Source organism: Ochotona curzoniae, unplaced genomic scaffold, assembly GCF_017591425.1.
Source record: "Ochotona curzoniae isolate NIBS_2020 unplaced genomic scaffold, NIBS_Ocur_1.0 contig_1071, whole genome shotgun sequence".
In the NCBI taxonomy this organism is placed as follows: domain Eukaryota; kingdom Metazoa; phylum Chordata; class Mammalia; order Lagomorpha; family Ochotonidae; genus Ochotona; species Ochotona curzoniae.
The window spans coordinates 20,138,917-20,160,320 of record NW_024464939.1 but is presented as its reverse complement, the minus strand read 5'-3'; the positions used below and the strand labels follow the sequence as shown (position 1 = coordinate 20,160,320).

The 21,404-nt window shown below is 42.7% G+C and overlaps 1 protein-coding gene across 2 annotated transcripts in view; it reads right to left on the bottom strand.

Moving 5' to 3' along the window:
- Nucleotides 1–5,243: 5,243 nt before the first annotated feature.
- Nucleotides 5,244–21,404, bottom strand: part of SLCO5A1 (solute carrier organic anion transporter family member 5A1) — a 117,440-nt gene continuing 101,279 nt past the window's right edge. For both annotated transcript variants that reach the window (XM_040994587.1, XM_040994596.1), the window contains 4 exons: nucleotides 15,349–15,508; nucleotides 12,743–12,984; nucleotides 10,420–10,484; nucleotides 5,244–6,175 (listed from right to left, as the gene is read on the bottom strand). In XM_040994587.1, coding sequence (XP_040850521.1) covers nucleotides 5,718–6,175; nucleotides 10,420–10,484; nucleotides 12,743–12,984; nucleotides 15,349–15,508 — 925 coding nt within the window. In that variant the 3' untranslated portion in view covers nucleotides 5,244–5,717. The remainder of the gene's footprint in view (nucleotides 6,176–10,419; nucleotides 10,485–12,742; nucleotides 12,985–15,348; nucleotides 15,509–21,404) is intronic.

Here is a 21,404-nt window from a genome sequence, read left to right as displayed (position 1 = left end):
GAGAAATTCTCCTTTGCCATTTTTGGCAGAGCAGGGCGGGGTGAGGTGGGGCGGGGTGGGGAGGTTCTTCCTTCCCCGGCCCCTCGCCCAAGAACAAGCCTGAAAGCTCCAGATGGTGCAACTTCAAGAGATGGTGGAGCCTTCGTCTCAGGGTTGCTGATGGACAGAGTGGAAAAGACCCACCATTCACTTGCAATGTGAATGAGAAATAAACCACTATGAAATGAAAGCAGGATTAGCACATCATTTAAGTGTAATTTATCAAACTGTATTCAAGGCATGTGCATTGTTCCACGGTCTGAAAGCATTACTTGAATTTCCATAGATATTTAATAAGCTGCTTAAAATAATTCACGTCGGCAACCCAATGAGAGATGTGCCACGGCCGAGTCATAAAACTGTGGTCTGAATACTTTCACCCTGGCATCATTGCCTCATCTCTTCAGACAATAAACATCTCAACACAAGCTACATCCAGTCCAAAATGCTTTATTCTTCTCTTAGATTTTCTGTCCTCAATTTTCAATGATCAAGTATTCAAGATGTTGTAAACCGAGGTTTATTAGTAACAATGACAATAGATTTTTTTTTGACAACAGATTTGATTAAGCACAAGGAAATCATACACTTTCAAGTTACCCTATGAGGGCCCCAAATAAATACTCATGTTAAAAATCACAAAAGGAAAACCCTTGCTGTAACAACTGGAAACAGCCTTCCATCACAATCACACCTCTACACACACAGGCACAAATGCACGCAGCACACTCCACTAAGATGTAGTGTCCACCTGCTTGACACGGTCATTATTACATTTGCATCTCCTTAAACTGTGAGGGGCTCACCCTCCCGCTTCATGCTTCTAGACCAACATCTGGGACTTTGAATAGAGGTATGTATTTTGAGAAAAATGCCCACTATCAAATCTTATAAACCAACGATTCTTTTCCTTCATTTGCTGTAGCTACAAACTGAGAACAACTTCCGTTCACCCCTTTGGTTTAATGTGTCCCTGCAGTTTACTTTTTGAGAATATGTCCTTCAACTTTAACCTAAGAGTAGAATACCACAAACCCTTAATGATAAAGATATATTACACGGGTATCAGCGTTTTGGAGAAGAAATAAGAAAAACCTTTCTGAAATCTTTTATTTCCTTCTAAAATTATTTTCGCATCTAATCATTCTTGCTAAAGCAAATATCACAAGCGCCGTTTTCCCTAGAAAAGTGTCCCCTGCAAGCCCGCCTTGTTGCAGTGTGGAGTTCAGGAATGGACTGGTGAAATGAGGAGCAGTGGATACTCATCTTCCAGGAAATTCTCCAGATTCACAAATGAAGAGCCCACGCAGCCCCTCACCACCATGACCCTGTGACCCCAGTGGTAAGCAGGCATTGTTCCATGTTTCTAGCACCAGGCTTGCTTTTTTTTTTTTCAGTTTTGCAAAAGCAAATCACTAAAGAGAATTTTCACCAGATTTGACCCTTACTATGAGGGAGTAAAAATGAAGAGCTCAAAACAAACCTCTTCAACCATACACAGGGCTAATTCCAACAGAACATGAAGTCTGGGACAGATACAGCCAGCAGCATCATGGAAGATGAAAAGAAAAAAAGAAAAGATAAAGTGCACAGGGCAACTAACCTCGCGTGCCAGACACACACGTCGTGACCATGGAAGAGGAAACACAGATTCGTGAGCAGACCACAGACTCTGGTCTGTGTAACAGAACTAGCAGACCCGCAGTGCAGGAAGGCTGGGCTGCTACAGTCTGTTTTCCATGTGCTACTTGGAATACACAGTGTGCACCTATGTATATGTAGTGTATGCATGGCCTGTGTCGTGTGGGGTGTAGGAAGCACACACACAATCCCAGAGTGTAACTGGTACCAGCCTGGGTTGGGGCTTGCCTCTTCTAGGCACACTAGAGAATCCCACAAATGCCTCAGATCCCTTCAAACCATCAAGCTTCTCTTTGGTGCACAAAACGATGCTACAAAACAGGCTCCAAAAAGAAACTCCTGGTCCACCAATGTATGCAATTTGGAACTGCAGACTGAAGGATTTTCTTGGTGATTGGTGACAATGTAGGACAGTCCCTCCCACCTCCGCCAGGTCACTTCTACCTCTGAAGGCTGACGCTTGAAATGCCACAGCTGCTGAGGGTAACAACTAGGTCAGTGGTTAGATATGGAGTGTGTCTATGTTCATTTAAAATTTTTATTAAGAATCTTAAAATTTATATCACAATAACACCAATGAATGTGTTACTATTTGGAAAGGAAAAAAAATACACCTGAAATCCCTCAGATTCAACAACTACTTATCCTCATTCTGTTTGCTTTTAGCAACTCTACTGCCACTCCAGTGTTCATGTCAGAATTGGATTTGTTCTATGCTAAATTATGAGCTATGAATATATACCTGAGGCAAGTTACGACAAATGATTTTTAATGTAACATTTGGCTAACTAAATGTAAATTTACCTTGAAAATCTAATTCAACAAATGCAGATGTTCCTTACAGCCTTTTTCCTATTTACACAAAGGAATCATAAGCTCTGTGTGCTTCAGAAAGAGTAATACATCCAAACATGAAACGCCTTAACGTCACCAGCTACCATCACATCCTGCTTTCTTGTTACTCAAACCTCTCAAGATGCACTGGGCAGTGTAATGAGGGAATAACGCAGCTGGAGAAAGTCTCATCCGCTGCTGACTTGACCATTCTTTGCAATTCTACACAAGTTGTTTTATCTCTCCTGGCCCCAGTTGCTTATATCAGGACAATGAAATACGTGCAAGGTTATTAAATGGGTTAAAATGATGTATATTTAGTGCTTAATACTCTGCACTCAGTACTCAAGAAACACTCAACTCTTCTCTACTTTCTTGCCCCTCCACCGACACTTTTGAGTGTATGGTTCAATCATTGAATCCACCTGCAAAAACAAGGATTTCTTGCTAATGGAGATAACCCAGCAGGTGTGCTCCAGCCATCTCACCCACCCTCTCGGAGCTGGCCAAGCAGGAGGCTGGACTCAAGGACACTATGGTTTTATATTAAAACCAAACAATACATTGAGTTACAGGGTTTCTAAAGGGAGCAGGTGATCTTTTGCCAAATAATCCAAAGCCAACACTCCTGGATAGTGGCAATAAAAAAAAAATGGTTGTGACTAGAAAATAACATGGTTGATTTATTGACAAACATGGAAAGACCTTGTATATACAATCTACTTATATCATCTATGAAACAGTCACTCTAGTTGGTTGCCATATTGCAGCGCTTCTGCCAGAGCCCAAAGCATTTCAGGGACAACTATTAACTGGTACATATTCCAAAAATTTCATTCCCTCATGATTTTTACTACTTATCTGACATTCACCCACATTAGTGATACACCTGCTATTTCTAATTATTGAATACTAGAGGAAGTACAATGTTAACACTGCGGCACACATTTCAGACCATTTTCTTTGGGTTCTGGCCTAATCATCCTGAAGAATTTCAAAAAATGACAGATAATCAGGCAAAATTGTATTGGATAACTGGTGCATTATCGTTGACTGCAGACACAGATGACTGTGTAAGGCAGAGAGGAAGATAGAGGAAGGCTCTCTGATTGCAGCAATCTTAGCTCTCCGAGTCAAGGCCACCAAAAACCCTCTTAGCCCACTGGCTTGACAATCAGAGCAAAATGAGGAAAGCATCACTTGTTCCCTACCTCTAGATCTTCAGTTCAAACAACACAGGAAACTCCTGAAGGATGAAGATTCCCCAACAAGGGCAAGGAGGAGCTCAAAGGTCTCACTGTAGATATTAGGTCAATCAGAAGTGTCTACTCAACACCCTTGGTGTACAGCACTTTGCCAGTGTTTGACAAATAGCAGTACACTCACATTTGTAGCTAAGCAAGAACGTAAACCACTACAAGAACCAGAAACCAAAGACCCAAAGGGAAGTGCTTGTCCTCTGGAACGACAAACTTCACCTTTTACAGACATAAGTCAATGTGATAGCGACAGCCATCACCACAAACTACATACCACCAACAGAACTCCTTAATCATTTTCAGGTAGAGACAAGATGACCATGGGCTCAGGAATACTCAAATGATTCCAGCTGTACAGCCCAGCAAAGACGGAAGGCAAAGGCGAGAATCGCCAGGCAGCCTGGCATGCAGATCTCTTGCATGACAGAGTACAAACCAGATGAGGAAATCTGACCCAAATTAGTTGTACATGAGCATAGACTGCTGGGCAGAAATCAGTCATGATCCTATCAGTATTTGGACCTTCCAATCTGTCAGAGGCAGATCCCATAAAGTTACCCACTGTCACTCACAATTCTAAACACCTTGTAGAAACCATTCTGTGACGCCTAAGTGACGTGCTGGGAGGTTCCGATGTATGATTGATAGTAAACCCAGAGTGATTTAGCAGCAGAAAAATCCTCTCACAACCACTTTGAAAAGATGACAATAGGAGGGGCTCAAACAAGCGTGATCAGCAATTCTCTGCTCAAGTAGGACACACCAGTTTATTTTACAGCATTTTGTCATCACTTAGGACCAGGCGCTAGGTTCACCTTACAGATCTCCCTCCTCTTGCATTCAAAGTGATTTTTACAACCCAAGGTCAACTGCTTTAATTACTCATTTTCAGAAGCAATCCTAGCAATTTTCTGTATGAAAAGAAAAAAAAAAGAACACAGCACAGATTTGCCATTGCTTTCAAGATATAAGTCAAATGTTCAGATGCCATCTGAACTTCTGACTCTGCAACTTATCATTCCAATCACTTTGACTGTGACGGGGACGATTCCTAGCTCTCCTCAAGAGCTAAAGAAATGTTTGCAACAATTTCCTTGTTGAGAAAGCCATCTGTTTCTTTCTGTATTTGCATCTTAAAGTACAGTTTCTAGCCATACTGTGTAGCACAAAGGTTTTAAAGCCCCTTACGAAAGAATACTGGAGTTTATATTCAAGCTATTATTCATGATTTGCAGCCTTTTCAACTACTTATGGTGGGGTGGAAACTAAAACAGAATGTGTCTAATGAAATGATGTTATTCCGCCCCCTAGCAGGTTATGCACACGATCTCTGTGTGGCATTTTCAAAGTTCTATTTGATTGAAAACTCTGCTATGGCTTCAAAGGCTACTAACTATATTTCAGGGAAAGCTTTGCTTTCTCTGTTCAAAAACACATCTTCACTATTCTCAGAAAGCTGAAGTAACATGCTGACCTGACATATTTCTGATCAAATTGCATAGTTGAGGCAAGTTCATTTGTGCTTTGTAGCAGAACTCACAGTAGGTGTTCATATCTAAAAACTTGGATTGGTAAAAATCATGGTCAAGTTCACCCTAGGAGTGTATGCTAAGGAAACACACCATCATTATCCTTCTTTGAGTAGGTTAACCATGAACCTCAGCCTTATACCCTACTGGAGCATGCGCATCAGGCTGACAGAGCAGAAATGCTAACCAATTTTAGCTCAATTCCTCCTCCTCGGAGAAGAGCCAGAGGCTGATGGTCTTGATGAGGTATGTAGCCCTCCATCATTAATGGGTGAGCTACATTGTTTTGTTGGTTTGAGGATTGTGTCTGTAGAGGTTAAAAAAGAAAGAGAAGAAGGCACGGGTGTTTCTCAAGTCGCCATGTTCAACTCAACCAACAAAACCAAAGTCTTCATTTCCAAGCTTTCAGAGGGAGCTACAATGCAGCAGGCCTGGCTCCGAGCCCCGGGTCTACACAGGAGCTTATTGCTTCCGGGAAGGGTCCCGGATAGGTCTGTGCTGTGTAGGGGATGCCTCGTTGCAGAGCTGCCTCTTCGTTGAGTTCTCCCAGGATGCTGAAAGCAGGACACGATCTCGTCCGGGCCTCTTTCTCTGCACTGTCCGGCTGGCCCACCAGCTCACTCACAGTGCTCAGCGGGCGCTCCCGGCGCCTCGGCCTCTGTCGCTCCTCCTCCTTGTACTTGATGGAGTACCAGGCGAGAAAAATAAAGATGAAGCCGACAAATTTGAGGCCAGCCGCCAAACCAAAATAGACGAAACGAAACGATGTCACGTTGTACTCCCAGCAAGATCCCTGCACCCCGCATTCCTGCTGCCAGAGCATACAGGTGGTGTCGATGACTGCGCCAAAGTAAATGGGAGTAGGAATGTACGCTAGAGTCGTGGAGAAAAAGAAGAGCATATATGAAGAGTCAAAACATCCTAGAGGAGAAAGTAGACTGACGAATGAGCAAGGCGTACTCTAGCACCAGCAGACAGGAGCGATTTCCTTATATGAGTTTTTTAAAGATAGGTCACCTCTTATCATCGTGCATTTATTATCACTCACTGAATGATAAACGCTTGAAAATCTTGCAATTTGCAATTCAGAACAAGTTAATGATTTTAGTAAGGAAAGTGTCTATTATCTGTAAATGCACATCAAACCACCACAGGTACCTTTTAGATAGATACAATTATATTTGTTCATGATACTTCAATAATAAAAATGCAATTAAAGAACCTTTTAATTCTTAATGAAATTGTACACCAAGTCCGTAAGAGCTGTACTGGAACCATTATTGCCACCACAGTTCAGTGCCTTGGGTTCTTATGGGTTGAGTTCTAGTCCCTAGATGTACAAAGAACATGTGGACAGCCTTGTCTCCAATTATAACACCAAGCTGCAGCTTTATCAAGGCATTTTGAGGTGTGGAGGTGATTATGGCTTCAGAGTCATCTCTGAAGGTTCAGAAACACCAGGAGATGGACAGTAGCTTTATTTTTTTAAATATGTATTTACCTGAAAGGCAAAGACACAGAAAGACAAACAGATGGAGAGCTCCCATCTGCCAGGTCGTTCTCCAAATGCCATCAGCAACCAAGGCTGAGCCACACCAAAGAGGGAACTTGAAATTCACCCTGGGTCTCCCGCATTAGTCACAGGGACCCAAGGACGCCAAGGGTGTTGACAAGCAGAAAGCTGGTGTCAGGAGCTGGAGGTGCATACCGAACCCAGATACTCAAATACAAGACACAGCTATTATAATCAGCCTCTTAACCCCAACCAGGCTCCCATCCCTAAGCATTTCTTCAGCCTCATGAAAAAATCTACCAAATAAATAAATAAATAAAAGAAAGAAAGAAAAAAAAAAAAGAAAATCTACCTAGTAAAAGTCCTTCCTAACTCAATCAGCTGCTAGTCTACACACACTGAGATTCAGACACACCTCCTTGTATTAATAATTAATTGCACAGTGTTTAAGCTGTTTGCCTCTCAGGTCCTTCATGGGACGGGCTATGCCTTTTTGTCCTTTGCAACACAGGACCTGTTGAGAATGGCTTATGGTCATGAACAAGACTGTGTAGAAGGAGGTGATGGATGAGGACCAGGAGGCATGGAAGCGAGGAAAGAGGATGATGGACCCCAGCCCAGGAGGTCAGGATATCTCTTCAAATAAGTTGTATTTATTTAAAAAAGAAGACCATCAATACAGTTAAATTTTAACATTATTAAAGCACTTTTGCTTTCGAATTTGGGAATTTGTTGGCCTACCTATACTTCTCACAATCAATGGAAGTTAAGATCATGTTGAATTAAATAATGAAAGCTCTCCTCCCACTACTTCCTGCTATGGCAGCATTCACCTGCTGGCTTATCTCTATCTTCTTTATCTTCAAATCCCCATCAAATCACCCTAACTCCACAACAATTCTTCCAGCAAACCAACAAACATCCTTTTTGTTATAGAGTGCAGCCAGTGATAGCCAGCACCCATTGATAATGAGCAAATGAAATTTGGCTGTGTCCCCTACCCTCTGTCCCGAAGGTGGGCCCTAACAGCAATGGAATGTTAATTCCATCCTCAACCACTCCCTCCACATCCTAATTTAGCCAGGATATTGGATGCAGATAAGTCCAATTACTCTAGGTGTTTTTACCCAGTTCCTGTTGCTGCCCATCCCAACAGCAATAATCCCCTCCTTAGCCCACAACACTTAGGTATTCGCTTCTGCCCACCTGACTCGCCTATCATCTGAGAGGGGATGGGATTGCATTATTGTGTAAGCACTCCCCTCACAAGCCCCTTTAAAAGGCCCATGAAGTGGGGGCTGTCGCTCTCTCTCTTTCTGGTCAGGTGCTTCCATTACTCTGGCACCTCGACCTTTGGCTGACCCAGGACAGGTAATCCCCTGTGCATGGTCCCTGTGTACTGCTTAGATTGGACAATGGATATAGTAATGTTGTTTCTGGTTTATGTACTATCAGGAGTTCCAGGAGAGCTAAGGCCAGGCAGTAGTGGAATGTGGGTAGAGAAGCCAGGGAAAGGTGAATGTCTGCAGCTTTGTAAGTGTGTCCAGGTTATTCGCTGCATGTCTCTTAGGATGATTTATATTGTTGGGGAAGCTGGGACACAGGTCTTCAGCTTAATGGATAGACTTAAGGGTAATGACCATTTGTTCCTCTTTGGATTATGTTTGGTAGGATTATGATTGGTTGGATTGCCATATGGACTTGTGATTTGCTATTTCTAGTATACTCTATTATCACCAAGCTTGGTTTATAAAGACTCCTTAATAAATCTTAGGCATGTCTGTCTGGTGTGATCTCACTCACACCCTGCAACACTTTTCTTTTCTGTTTAATAATTGTTTGGGTTCACAAATTTCCATTTTGACATGGTACTTATTACTTTCAAATAACAACTATCTAAGTGTAGGCCCGGTGGCATGGCCTAGTGGCTAAAGGCCTCGCCTTGAATGCTCTGGGATCCCATATGGGTGCCGGTTCTAATACCAGTAGCTCCACTTCCCATCCACCTCCCTGCTTGTGGCCAGGGAAGGCAATCGAAGATGGCCCAGTGCCTTGGGACCCTGCACCCATGTGGGAGACCTGGAAGAAGTTCCTGGGTCCTGGCTTCGGATCGGCACAGCACCGGCCGTTGTGGTCACTTGGGGAGTGAATCATCGGATGGAAGATCTTCCCCTCTATCTCTCCTCCTCTCTGTATATCTGACTTTGTAATAAAAATGAATAAATTTTTTTTAAAAAAAGAGATTTCTAAGTGTGTCAAAAATTCTAAAACAAGCATGCTTCCAAATATTGCTCCTTCAAAATATTACTGGTACCAAAATAGAGGCCTCCCATGAAATGACACTGGAAATATTTTCCTCTGGGGCTTAATGGAAATGTTTCCGGAGAACTGAGCCATCAGTCACAGCGCAGAACAAACATAATGAGAATTCCAGAGAGGATTAATACTTCAAAGGGTTGGAGAAGGCCATTTTAAAAATATGTTCATCTTCAAAAGTGAAAGCACTGAATTTTTTAAAAAAATTAATTTTTTTCCTCTGTTGACAATGTCACTGATTAGGGGAAGTGGGAAAGAGGGGAAGGAACTAAGATAGCAGGTGCAGAAAATGACACTTTAAGGAAAAACAAACTTGATGATGAGGAAATCAATTAACACACTAGAATTGGTTAAGGGAATCAGTTACTTCACAGGTTTAATTGCCGTTCATTGTCCTAACACTTTGTAGGACAGAGTACTGGTAAAAGAGAGAGGGAGAGACAGAGAGAGAGGAAGCAAGAAGTGGGTGGGTACATTTAACAAAGTGGTAAGACTCCAGCTGAGATAATGCAGCCCAGAGGACCTTAATTCTAGGCCCAGTTCTGGCTCCAGCTTCATGCTAATCCTGACCCTGGGAAGCAGCCTGGATTGTCAACAGATCCTGGCTCCCAGGTTTAGACTGACCCAGTCCCAAATGTTGTAGGCAAACTCTATTTCTCCTCTCTCATAGATAAAAGTGACCAAATTGTTTAAAATAAGAATGGTATTCTTCCTACGCCATGGATTTGCACACTGATGCAGCACTAATGAGCTTCTCCTACTAAGTCACAATCGGCAGCCCAGCATGGGGATCGTTTTTTCTTATTTGAATTCTTTTTTTTTTTCCCAAAAAACCTGGTAGCTAGACTTTTTTGCTTCGACCAATAAATTACTAGAAGCAAGTAAAAAATTGAAGATCCCATAAGACAATCAATGACAATCAATCACGAGTCTTCTGTTTTAGTGCTAAAAAGCATAAAGACACCGAAGTATCAAGAGAACAAACTCACTTCAAATTTCTTGTTGTCCTGTTTCTTATTGTACAAAACTCTGGGAAACTTTGCTCAAGTGTGTGTTCACAGTAAAACAGAAAGTAACCAGTTGGTTTCGTTTTCTCTCATCCAAGGTCGACACTTGTCAACTTGTTGTTCACATCAGAAAACAAGGAAGTCGTGTGCTCATCCCCAAACTGTAAAATGCTAGCTCCCAGTGATGACAAAGGACTTGACATGCGATTGTTAAAAGACAGGGAGAATTTGCCTTCCTCAAAGAGGAATGCGAAGCCACCCTTGGAAATTCAGATACATACCAAGTGTCCGCAACAAAACAAACTGCATTCCCAGTGCAAAAGGTCTCTCATCATCTTCCACAGATCTACAGTAAAGGGAGAGAAAGATTTTAAAACAGTGGACCCAAGAAAACGAATATGGAATCAAGCCTACATAATGCAGAGCTGGAAACTAAAGGAAAGCTGTAGCCAAACGTTTAACCACTAGAATTTACTGACCAGAATCAAGCAAGGTGGCAGGATAAAGGTGTGACCAACTGAGACGTCGGGAAACACTGACTGATGCTATTGATCTCTGTAAAGCCTGGTAGAGGTCAAAGGCGCTTGTCAGAAAACACAGCTGGGGCTCTAAGTTCCCCAAAGCAGTTCTATTTTTTTGTTTAATTCTTGTAATGTTATCCCCACAACTGCATTTTTTTCTTGTGTTCAGTTTCCAGAATGATGCATAGTACACTGAAATGACTTCCCTATTTCCTCAACTGGACAAAAATTAAAAAAAAAAAAAGCAGAAAATGCAAAACCACAAGTCAAAAGTCCAAGAAAGAATAAGTCCTTCTCAGACCCCTGTAATTTCTTTTTCTAAACATTCAGTTTTGAGTAATCCCTACATGGCTGGAAGATGGGAGCCCAGTCACCCGTCTTTCCAAATGTTTGAATGAGAAGCCAACTGATGGTTTGATTCATGTGAGCACTACAAACTGTGGCCTTCTTTGGGTCACTTAGTTTCTCTTGTAGAATTAATCTGTAAAGAAATTGGACTATTGCAGTGAGCGACTCTATTAATGCTTCTTGTACTTCTCAAATGAGGAAGTCCTTATTCTCTCTGAGCCACAACCATCAGTGTCGGTGTACAGAATGGAAAATCCCCCAGCCTCAGTGTCCTTGTCTTCGTCTCCTCAACTCCTCGATGTATCATAGGAATCTGTCCAGTGTTACACATGTGGTAAAGTCCTAAATACCCACTAGTGTAGGAACTGAGTGAATTATCCAGTGGGTTTTTCAGTGGCTAGCGTCTTGCATTCCAAGAGCAGCTTTGCTGAGAAATATCTAACTCTGAATCTAATAGGAAAGAAATCGGGATATGCATGGCATGTACATTGCCCTGCTCAGCACTGCTCAGCACTGTGGAATTCTAAAAAGCCAAAAGAAAAGATTAGACTTGAGACCCTTTTTCATTCCCTCATTGCACTGTGTCCATGGTCTCCCTAAAGATACCATGTTCCTGCTTCACCTCACAGCCTCTTCTTCTGCCACTGAAGGCTTTTCTGCAAAACACTGATTCAAAAGTGATCATGTCAACACTTCTTAGGGAATAAAAACAGCTTCCACATACCAAAAACCCCAAACTCGATGGCAAAGGGGACACAGCGTGCATAACAGAAAATCACCTCTCCTGGTCTACTCTTTCTTTGAATCAATGGCAAAATGTCATGTGATAGAAAAAGGAATGCTGACTGCATCTGCACTGCAGGCCCAGCATAAGCTGTCATGGAGGTACAGTGAGAACAACGTACAAGACTGGAGATAGCAGCCTTTGTGGCAGGCACATCTTAGTAACTTCACCAAATGACTCTGTCTGCTCCTATGAGCCTAGCCTGTCATTCCTAGCACAGCAATGCTTTTCAGCTCCAGAAGCTGAACCTTGTAGGACAGAAAATACAAAAACCAAAAGCATCCAAATGAAGTCTCATTTAACTATAGGAGCAGAACCTAATGCAGAAAAGTTCTAGAAGATAAATGCTACAAATATCCTTTTTGTAATTCTATGAATGACATCTTCTTTTCCTTTTCACATTCTAACAAAAGCTAACTGGGCATCTTGTAACTAATCAAGTTTTGTGTTCACAATGGATGCTGCCTTAAGGATCTGACCCCAGTTAAGAAAGGAAATTGCAGCCACCTGCCCAAACCGCCAAGCTTCCTGCTCATGAAGACCCCATCTGAGTGACATCAGGATGCCCAGTCACCCCTGAAACCTGTCTGACTGGCTTTCCTAACCTCGGAGCGCCTGGTTTCTGGCTAATTAGCAAATGTGAAAGACAATTGTGAGACTAAAGTTATCTGCTTCTCCCCCTAAAACATTGTCCTTTTGCACCAACTCTCATTTCCGGTGAATCAGCTATCTTAGTATTAAACAGCCCCAGCCTAATTCAGAAGGCATCGCTCTCTCTCCCTGCTAGGAAAAACCTCACTGTTTGAAAATTTCCCTAACAAATGTCTGAGCACTCCCCATACAACTCGGTCATGCTCCTTCTCTGCTCTACCTCTTGGGTCCACATTCTGGAATTTTCCCTCTGGCAGTTCTAAGCCTACCCCCCAGCCAGACATCAGATGCTGTTCTCACCTGAGTGTTACTATGATGGCTGATGGCTGGGCACACGCTGTGATGAAGGTGACTATAAAAAGGAAAACTAAGAAGGGGATAAGGGTATTGCAGGTGCGTTTACACTTTCCAGACACAGCATAGCCATTTTCATTGAGATAGGTTTTGACAATAACCACACGGAGCTGACCGCGTTGTCCCACGGTGGGTGGAGTGATCACTTGTCGGCTTTGGACACAGGTGCATTCTGTGTAATTCCGGATCTATGTGAGCAAACGAAAAGTTAGTGGTGTGCCAACCAAAAGTAAAATGGAATATTCAGACACAGTTAGGATGTTCTAAGAAAATCCAGGTACCTAAAAAAGTAAGCAACATTTCACTGAGAACACCTTCCTCACTGATAACAGAAACAGTTTAATGTGTGCATACTAACAATGTCAAAATCTGACGGTCAAAACTACTTAACTCTATATTTGTCCAAAAATGTTTGAATACTCATATCATTCACACTGCATTGCTCTCCAATTAGAGAAATCCTTCAAAAACTGGGACACAGTAGTGGAGTCTGGACCCAACAACTGAGACACCATTGGGATGCCCATGTTCCTTAAAGGAGTGCCTGATCCAAGTCCTAGCTACCCAACTTCACAGCCAGCTTCCTACTAATATGTTCCCAGAGAGTTAGAAGGCAATGCCTCTAACATCTGGGTTCCTGTCACCCATCTGGCAGCCCCTGATTGAGTTCTGGACTCCGGGTCCAGCCCTGGTTGTGATGAGCATTTGGGGAGTGAATCAGGAAATGCAAGGTCTTTCTCCTGTTTCTGTCATTTGATCTTTCTCAGTCCCTGTGTGCTCATTCTCTGTGTCTCACTCAGCATTTCAGGACCCACCTTCATTTTTGTTTGTGCTCCTCAGAGCACCTAGCATGCTGCAGAACACAAAGGAAGCCTACAGGGAATGTCTGATAATAAATGTAGAGAATCCATAGTGTAACCATGAACAAATACAAAAAGGGAGTACTGTCCAACCATCTGCATTCAGAGGAAGGCTGGTCTTTCTATTTTTGCTTTATTAAATATTTATTTCTTCTTATTGGAAAGACAGATCTGCAGATAGGAGAGACAGAGCAAAAGATCTTCTATCTGCTGGTTGACTCTCCAAATGGATGCAATGACAGAGCTGAGCTGATCCAAAGCCAGGAGCCAGGAGACTCCTCTGGGTCTCCAACGCTAGTGAGGATTCCAAGGGCTTAGATAATTGTCTGCTGCTTTCCCAGGCCACAACAGAAAGCTTGATGGGAATTGGAGCAGCTGAAACATGAACTGGCACCTATGTGGGATGTCAGCACTTACAAGTGGAGGATTAGTTAACTGAGCCATCACTCTGGCCCCATGTGCCAGTCTTCTTAAATAATGACTTCTTTTCATCTATTTGGAGGGCAGACTAACAGAAATACTGACAGAAACATATCTGCAGTCCACTAGTTTGATCCCCAAATGTCCACAGCAGCTGGGGCTGCGATAGGTTGAAGCCAAGAGTTAGGAACTCCACCCGGGTGTCACACATAGATGGTAGGGACCCAAGCATATGAACCATCAGGCAGATGTCATTATTGGCTGTCTTAACAGGCAGCTGGATCAGAAAGCGCGCAGCTGGGACTCAAACGGGCTCTCCAGGCTTCTCCAGGCTCAAGCAGGCTTCCCATGTGATGTTAACCTGGTGCCACAATGTGTGCCTCTGCTGGTCATCATAAAAGAATGAGTGGCAAGGATGCGCTCACTCCCCAGGAACGACTCGGCCATTGAGAAGAGTGAGGCTCGGATTCTGCCTTGAGCTGGTTACAAACGGGAGCTCATCCTTTACCCCAGCAGAGTGGAAAAGCAGCAACAGCAATTCTCTAGCTAAAAATTCAAAACCGCAAACGCCACTCTCCAAACATTCAGGCCATGGTACAATCCCTTATCACCCTCACAGAACAAGCAAACATGCTACAATTCTTTAATTAAAGCAACCTCCTCCCATCTGTTCTTACACAAAGAATCAAACCGGGCTCAATAAAGAATTAAGTAGGATATGAAAACCTTCTCCCACAGTATTACAGCCTATTTATAATTCACAGGGAGGGGAGTTCTCAAAATAGCCTATTCTTGAACTGACAAAAATATCTTTACTCTGAAAGTTTTAGGGAAAAAAAAAATCTTCACGGAGCTGATGATCTTGAGATATGGCTGTGGTCCATCTTCATAGCTGCCCATCAGGGAGCTACTTTCCTGTTCTTTCTCATCAGCACCAAATACTGCCATCGTGACCTTCAAATCCATTACAAGGACCCTGCCCAGGGAATGAATGGAAGACCCAGATCTCCGCCTTATGCGGAGCGCTAAGCTGACTCAACACAAAATGGAGAGGGCTGGCATGGAACCAAAATCACTAGACTCAAACGCCCCAGTCATGCCTGGGGAAGCAACAAAGCATAGCTTAATATTCTTTCCTCTAGGACTTGGTCGGAGGTAGTTTGAGCTTGATAAAAACAGAGACTAAACTCATGAATGCTATATGTGATTCCTACCTGATCCTTGTCATAGGATATTATATTTACAAAAGACAAATTTAGGAACTATACTCACCCCGGTGCTGAGATTACCACTATTAACACAGCCAGCCAGACACGGATTAAAATATGTGATTCCATCGGATCCACAGACTGGCTCATACTCATGTATTTTACAGCCACAGTTCACATTACAACTTCCTGTCAGATTCCTGTGGGGCATGGTGAGGGAAGGTCTAAAGGAGAAAAGACGTCGGTCATCAGCAACATTTACCAAAATCAAACCAACAGGAGGGCCGTTCTTATTAGTTAGTCATTTGTCCATTTCAAAGAAGATAGTCCCATGAGATCAAAGCTATGGCACCACAAAGTCGTCATCTTCAGTAATGACCTTTATGACTTTAAAACAAAACAGCTTAGCTTTCTGAGATTATAATCAATATACTTTATCAAGTTGTCCATCTCATCACAATTTTGCCCACTCCTTTGGCACAATGGTCTCAGTGTCTGACCCTTGATAACCATTCACATGCTGGAAGCACTGGGCTGTATGTGTTAACTAAGCTGATCCTAGATTTCTTCTTACTTTTAGTTTTGCTTCATTTTAGTTAATACACAATAACTGCACACATTTATGGCTCCCAATGTGATTTTTATATATGTATATTGTATAATGATTCAATCATAGTGATTATAATCTTTCACCTCCAACATTTATCAGTTGCTTTATCTGTAAAATATCGCAAGTGCTCTTCATGACTGAATCAGTAACATTACTGTGAACAATAAACACAGAATCCATCCAGCTATCTCTGTAGGCTCCTGGGACCAAAAACTTTAACTATGTGCTAGAAAAATTATCTAAGTAGGATAAAACTCCAAAGGAAGTGATTGAGGAAGACTGCTAAGGAATCACATCACTGGTTTGTAATATGAGGGTATGTGGGTTTGGAGTCACAATGAAACACAGTGGATTTTGCTTTCTCAGGACATATCTGATCTAAAAAATGGTACAATATTTTAAATAAATAAATATAAATATAAGTATATATATATATTTATATATATACATAAATCCAGGCAGCAAACAAAATGAGGGAGAAAGGCAAGTGTAGACACAGCACTGGGGAGAGAAGTGTCCGAAGAGCAATGGAGGAACAAAGACAAACAGATCCTCTGAGAGTCCCCTGGAATAAAGTAACAGGCTGCATGGGGCTCACACTCATCAGTCTTTGCTTCTATGACCATGATCCCTACTCAGTCCCGATGAAACACTGTTTCTAAAGCTGCATGAGTAAGTGGTGGTAGACCCTTCATCCATCCATCCATCCATCCACCCATCCACCCATCCATTTATCCTTCCACCCATCTTTATCCACTCAGCAAACATTCTGGAACAACTGTTAGGTGCCAAGACTTAGCAGCATCTCCTCCAAAAGCATGGCCCACTCCAAGCATAAGTGAATTTACAGGGTATTATTTGTTGCAAAGTTTTTCTCCTTTGGCCTCTTTTACAAGCTGATAACTGGGCCCTGAAATTTTAATGGGAGACAAATTCAAAGCAATATGAAGTGCTACCCAGAAAGTCTTTCGCTAAGGCAAAAGTCAAATAGATGATGTCCTTCATTCATGTCAGTCCACAGAAATAAGCAGTCATTATGATGCTCATTATTTTTTAGTATCCAAATATTTTAAAGCCATGACCACATAAAATGGCAATTCAATCACTAACAATGTCAGGCTTCAATACAACCCAGTGCTTATCACCAGTGCTGTTTAGAAGCTACCTGGAACTTTCTGTTAAGCACATACTTTGTGCTTATGTTTGACAGCCAGATTTCAAATGTCCCAACTGTAGAAGCTGTCCAGCCAAAAGAAAGAAACCTGAAGGAAACAGCATCAGTGGCTCAAAGCACATGAGTAACAGGAAAACAAAAATGAATTCCTGATTCAGCAAACAGAGACACAGACTCAGTAACCCTCCTAAGAGCATGATGTCTGATAGAGATGATGTACGTGAAAATCAATGCTGGCAACAAGCACAAGTCACAAGGAAGAGAAATGAGTGTTCATGCAAAAGCAGCTGGGGGAAGGGTGATGGTGGCACAGAGAGGAAGAGGGCTGACTTGGCTCACCTTTTACACTTTAAAGGAACTTTAAAGGAAGTCTTTAAAAATTAAGAGGCAGAAAGAAAGAACAAGACAGGAAAAGAGAGCTCCCATCCTGTGTTTTCTTCCTCAAGCACCAAACCTGGGTAAGGCTGAAGCTTGGAGATCCAGGGACTCAATGAGGTCTCCCATAAGGGTGGCAGGCACCTGATGACTTGAGCCATTGCCGCCACCCTGCACAGTCCACCTAGGCAGGAAGCCGCAGGCAGAAACTGGAACTGAGCACCAAGCACAGTACTCTCATCTGGGACCTGGCTATCTCAATGAGAGATTTAAGAGCTAGACCCAATGCCTTCCCCCAAAATAATCTTTTGTAAGAAACTGTCTTGTTTGGTTGTCATTCATTCTCCTGAAAACAGACTGGTTTTTAATCATAGTGAAAATGTTGTACGCTAAGCCGTTTCTCACCAGCCTGAAGTGAACCCATCTTGGGAACAGAAAGCACACCAGGCCCTGCACTGCACTAATCCCCGTGCCTCACCTTCCTGAAATACAAAAGCATTTCAAACCAGAGACTTGTAAACTTGCCATGAGTGCAAACTCATGGCTTGAAGTAAGTATTAACTTCAAGGAAGCAGTGGGTCTCACTATCAAATTCCTTAGAACTACATGACCCAAGTGGCAAGCCTGCGAGTCACACATAGTATCTTATTACAACAATTAGGAAAATATAAAGAGCCAGAGAGAGGGAAGGAATCCCTGAAAACAGCTAGTGAATTTGCTAACTAGGAAGCTATGGAGATGCGAAATCTTTGTTACCCAAGCATTTGAGGGCTCAAGAAATCCCACTCTGGCAAGACTAGAAAAGAAATAATCAAGAAGAAAAAATAACCTTGCTGTCAAATCTTCATACAATCAAAATATTAAGAGTCAATGTTTATTTAAAGTGATGCATGACAGACTGTCACTCAATGTAAATAAACAATAGCTCTCAAAGCCCTATTAGAGCTGTGATGCGAGGACACAGTTAAGTAAATGTGTATATGCATGGGTGTGTGTGTGGTATACGGAGACATAGTTCACACGTGTCCCATCACACTACACCATGACCTGAAGACCACCTGAATTTCACCATATACTATCCTTTTATTGGTCTCCATAAATCAAAGAGGAGGTCCTTAACTTGTTTCTTCCTCCTTTTTGGCTTTAACCTATTACAAGGAGGCCAGCATTGTGGTGAAGGGGTAAAGCTGCCTCCTGCCACTGGCATCCCATATGGATTTTGGTTCATGTCCCAGTTGCTCCACTCCCAGTGAACTTCTCTGCTAATGACCTGGAAAAGCAGCACAAAGTGATCCAAGTACTTGAGCTCCTGCCACCTACATGGGAAACCATATGAAGCTCCTGGCTCCTGGCTCCTGGCTCCTGGCTTCAGCCTCCTGCCTTTGTGGATATCCAGCACTCAGGAAACAAGCCCTCAAATAGGAGATTCTTCTCTCTTTCTCTGTGTGTGTGTGTGTCTCCAATTAGAATATTTCCTTTCAACTCCACTTAAGTTGTTGACTTCATACTAAAATTCTTCCTTTGCTCTGCAGAACTAGGCAATTTTGGGTTTGTAATTATGATCATTAGCATGATAATCATCACTGACATTTAAAATCGGCACTAGCAGAACCTTATTCTTACTTCATAAATTGTGCACTGAGATCTCCACATAATTTCTCATTCACTCCTGATGAGGATTATAATTACTACTGCTGTGCCTCCATCTTTCAAATGAGCCCACGAAAGACTTGAAAGAACAAGTACTGCCCAAGTTCACATAGTTAGTAAGATTCAGAAAAGGGGTTATATCCACTTTTATCTGTCTCCATGTGGATGCACTTACACACCTATACCAGCACATCTGCTTTGCATAGGGTCATAATTTTGCTTTCTCTAGCAGGACTCTTCTGGTAGCTCCTCCTATGAGCTTCTTCTTTCTGGAGAAAGCGATAATGCAATGTTTCTATCACTCAGCTTTCAGTGATCCTGAGCAATTAAATCGAAGAGGTCTAAGTTCAATTCCATCTCCACAATTCACAGGCACTATGAACTTCAGGTTTCCCATCATAAACAAGAGATCAAAACGCCTGTGTCGCTTAGATGTTGGGATTAGGTGTCTAACGTGTTCTGCTCCAGACACGAAGGTCATGAAGACGTTCCGTGCTCTCCTTATCTGCACATGGCAGAAACATTCATGAAGAACAGTAACATAATCACGAACTTGAAGAGACAAAAAGCAAGAAGTCATTTCTAAGGTACTCCTACCAAGAAGTGGTAGGAAAAGCATGAGAATGAGATGTCGTTTCAGGCCACCACTTGACAGGTGCATAACCTTGGACCAACTCCTTCAGTCCATCACTAATAGTCTCCCTGCCTACCTGAGAGGAGAGCAAAGATGATCCAAGAAGGAAATACATTATAACGTGTGAAAGCCTAGGTGGACTGGAGGGCTACGTTCATGGAAGGTGACAACAGTATCCAATCGTTGTATTGTTAAAGCCCCCTTCACTACCAGGTCAAATGTCAACCCATGGAATCATACATTGTACTCACAGCTAGAAACGTCTCTAATCCTTTTAGTAAAGGTGACTCTCACATTCTCAAAATACATAAACCTAAAACCCTTCTGGAAAACTTTTCTCTTCAACTTCCTGTAGTTTCTTCTATAGTTAATAAACCTGTAATACCTAAAACATTCTTCACTGCTGAGAAAGGCTCCCCAGATTTCCCGATCATGCTGTTCTCCCAGCCTCCTGCCGATGTGAGCATCAGACAGCTATGACTCCCTCCCCTGCCAGGTGGCCCTATGGAACCTTCAGGCCATCGGCCCTGCCAGTTGCTATAGTGCCACAAATCAGCAGCATCAACTAGACTGGGGACTGACAGAAGAAGACACCCGGGTCCTGGTCCTGCCTGTGATGGTTGGAGGAGGTCTGGGGCCAATGACCAGAGTCTACAATATCAAGTTCTGGTTTAGGTTGGCCAAGGTGACCTACAGTCCTGCCCTGCTTTGGCATCATAATAACCAAAAGACTTTGCAGGGTCCTGGGGTGGTGGCTCAGTAACACTGCTTTAGACATTAATGTCCCATTTTGGAAAGTTCTGGCAATCCTATCCCACACAGGGAATCCTAACCTTATCCCAACCATTCTTTTGTAGAACCTGGAAGCATGGGCCCAACTCCCAGGGTAGTGGGAAAAGTAGAAGATGGGCATCACACCTCTCCACACTCCCCCCTGGAAGTTCCTTAATGGAATGAGTTCATCTTTATATGGAGCTGGCTCACAGTCACAATGGGACAAATTAGGAGTAGACTGGTACCTGCTGGACAGAACATCAAAGCTATTGCTTTCTGTCTCAGTCCAGTGGAGGTCAGAAAGGAGTTGGGGTGCTGAGTTGGGGTGCAAGAGCCATTCTGTGGACAAGCAGTTGGCTGAATAAACATCTCAGTCAATTGGTGAAGTCATTTGTGTGGGTCTTTGGTGTTACAGTGAAATCGCCTCTGCAGTGCCTGGGATCAAACCCTGCTTAATTCTTCGTCCCAGCTTCCTGCTAATGCTGGACCACTTCAGAAGCAGCCGTTTGAGGAAAGATTCTCTTTCTTTTTCTTTCCTCCATCTCTTCTTCCTCCTCTCTATAAAGTTGCCTTTCAAATAGGAATGAATAAATCTTTTTTTTTTTTGGAATGAATGAATTTTTACAAAAAACCCAGCACATCTGTGTGGGGTTCAGAGAGCTCACAAATTCTGAAATATAACATCTGAAGTTGACTCAGTTTTATTTCTTATTAACAGACGACTTTCAGCACATCACTTCACAGCTAAGCCTCAGTCTCTCTGTCATTAGCACGTGGATAATGGCGCACCTGTTCGAGTGCTGCTGTAAACATTAGATAGCAAAGGTATACGCAAGTGCCGATCTCCAGACCAAGCCAAATGGGGTTCTAACAAAGGCTAATGTACAGAATTGCCTCTCTTTA